Consider the following 620-nt stretch of genomic DNA (forward strand, 5'->3'; position numbering starts at 1 on the left):
CCCTTCAGAGACAGCCCTGACCCCTACACAGAAGGCTGATATCCCTTCAGAGACAGCCCTGACCCCTACACAGAAGGCTGATATCCCTTCAGAGAGAGAGATTAAAAGCAACCATGTGTTTGACAGAGAACAACATAGAAAGCGCTTCCAGCAGCAGCAAAACTGATAAATTACTTGCTATGAGCATAATAACTGTAAATTTTCTAATTTCAATGCTGTATAATGTGATATCTGACACAAAAACACAGCCACATTGCTATATCACACATTAAATATACAGTAAGTATTCAAACCAAGGGTGATTATTTTGATAGTGGACAAGGTTTGATGGAAAACTTTCCCCTGACCCTCTCCCTCCCTCCTTCCTTTCTGACTTCCTCCTCTCCCACCCTCCTTCTTTCCTCACCTCTCACTCTTCCTCACCTCTCACTCTTCCTCCTTCCCTCCCTCATTCCCTCCTAGGTAAATCCGTTGGCATCGTCACAACAACGCGGGTCCAGCATGCAACTCCTGCCACAACATATGCCCACAGTGCCAGCAGGAAGTGGTACAGCGATGCAGACATGCCCGCCTCTGCTAAGAAAGAAGGATGCACAGACATTGCCTCTCAGCTCCTAAAC

At 46.6% G+C, this 620-nt stretch overlaps 1 protein-coding gene across 1 annotated transcript in view; it reads left to right on the forward strand.

Moving 5' to 3' along the window:
• Window positions 1–620, forward strand: part of alp3 (alkaline phosphatase 3) — a 53,966-nt gene that overhangs the window by 37,838 nt on the left and 15,508 nt on the right. Inside the window, exon 5 of the mRNA XM_070433879.1 lies at window positions 463–617. Coding sequence (XP_070289980.1) covers window positions 463–617 — 155 coding nt within the window. The remainder of the gene's footprint in view (window positions 1–462; window positions 618–620) is intronic.

Source organism: Salvelinus sp. IW2-2015, linkage group LG22 (assembly GCF_002910315.2).
Source record: "Salvelinus sp. IW2-2015 linkage group LG22, ASM291031v2, whole genome shotgun sequence".
Classification (NCBI taxonomy): domain Eukaryota; kingdom Metazoa; phylum Chordata; class Actinopteri; order Salmoniformes; family Salmonidae; genus Salvelinus; species Salvelinus sp. IW2-2015.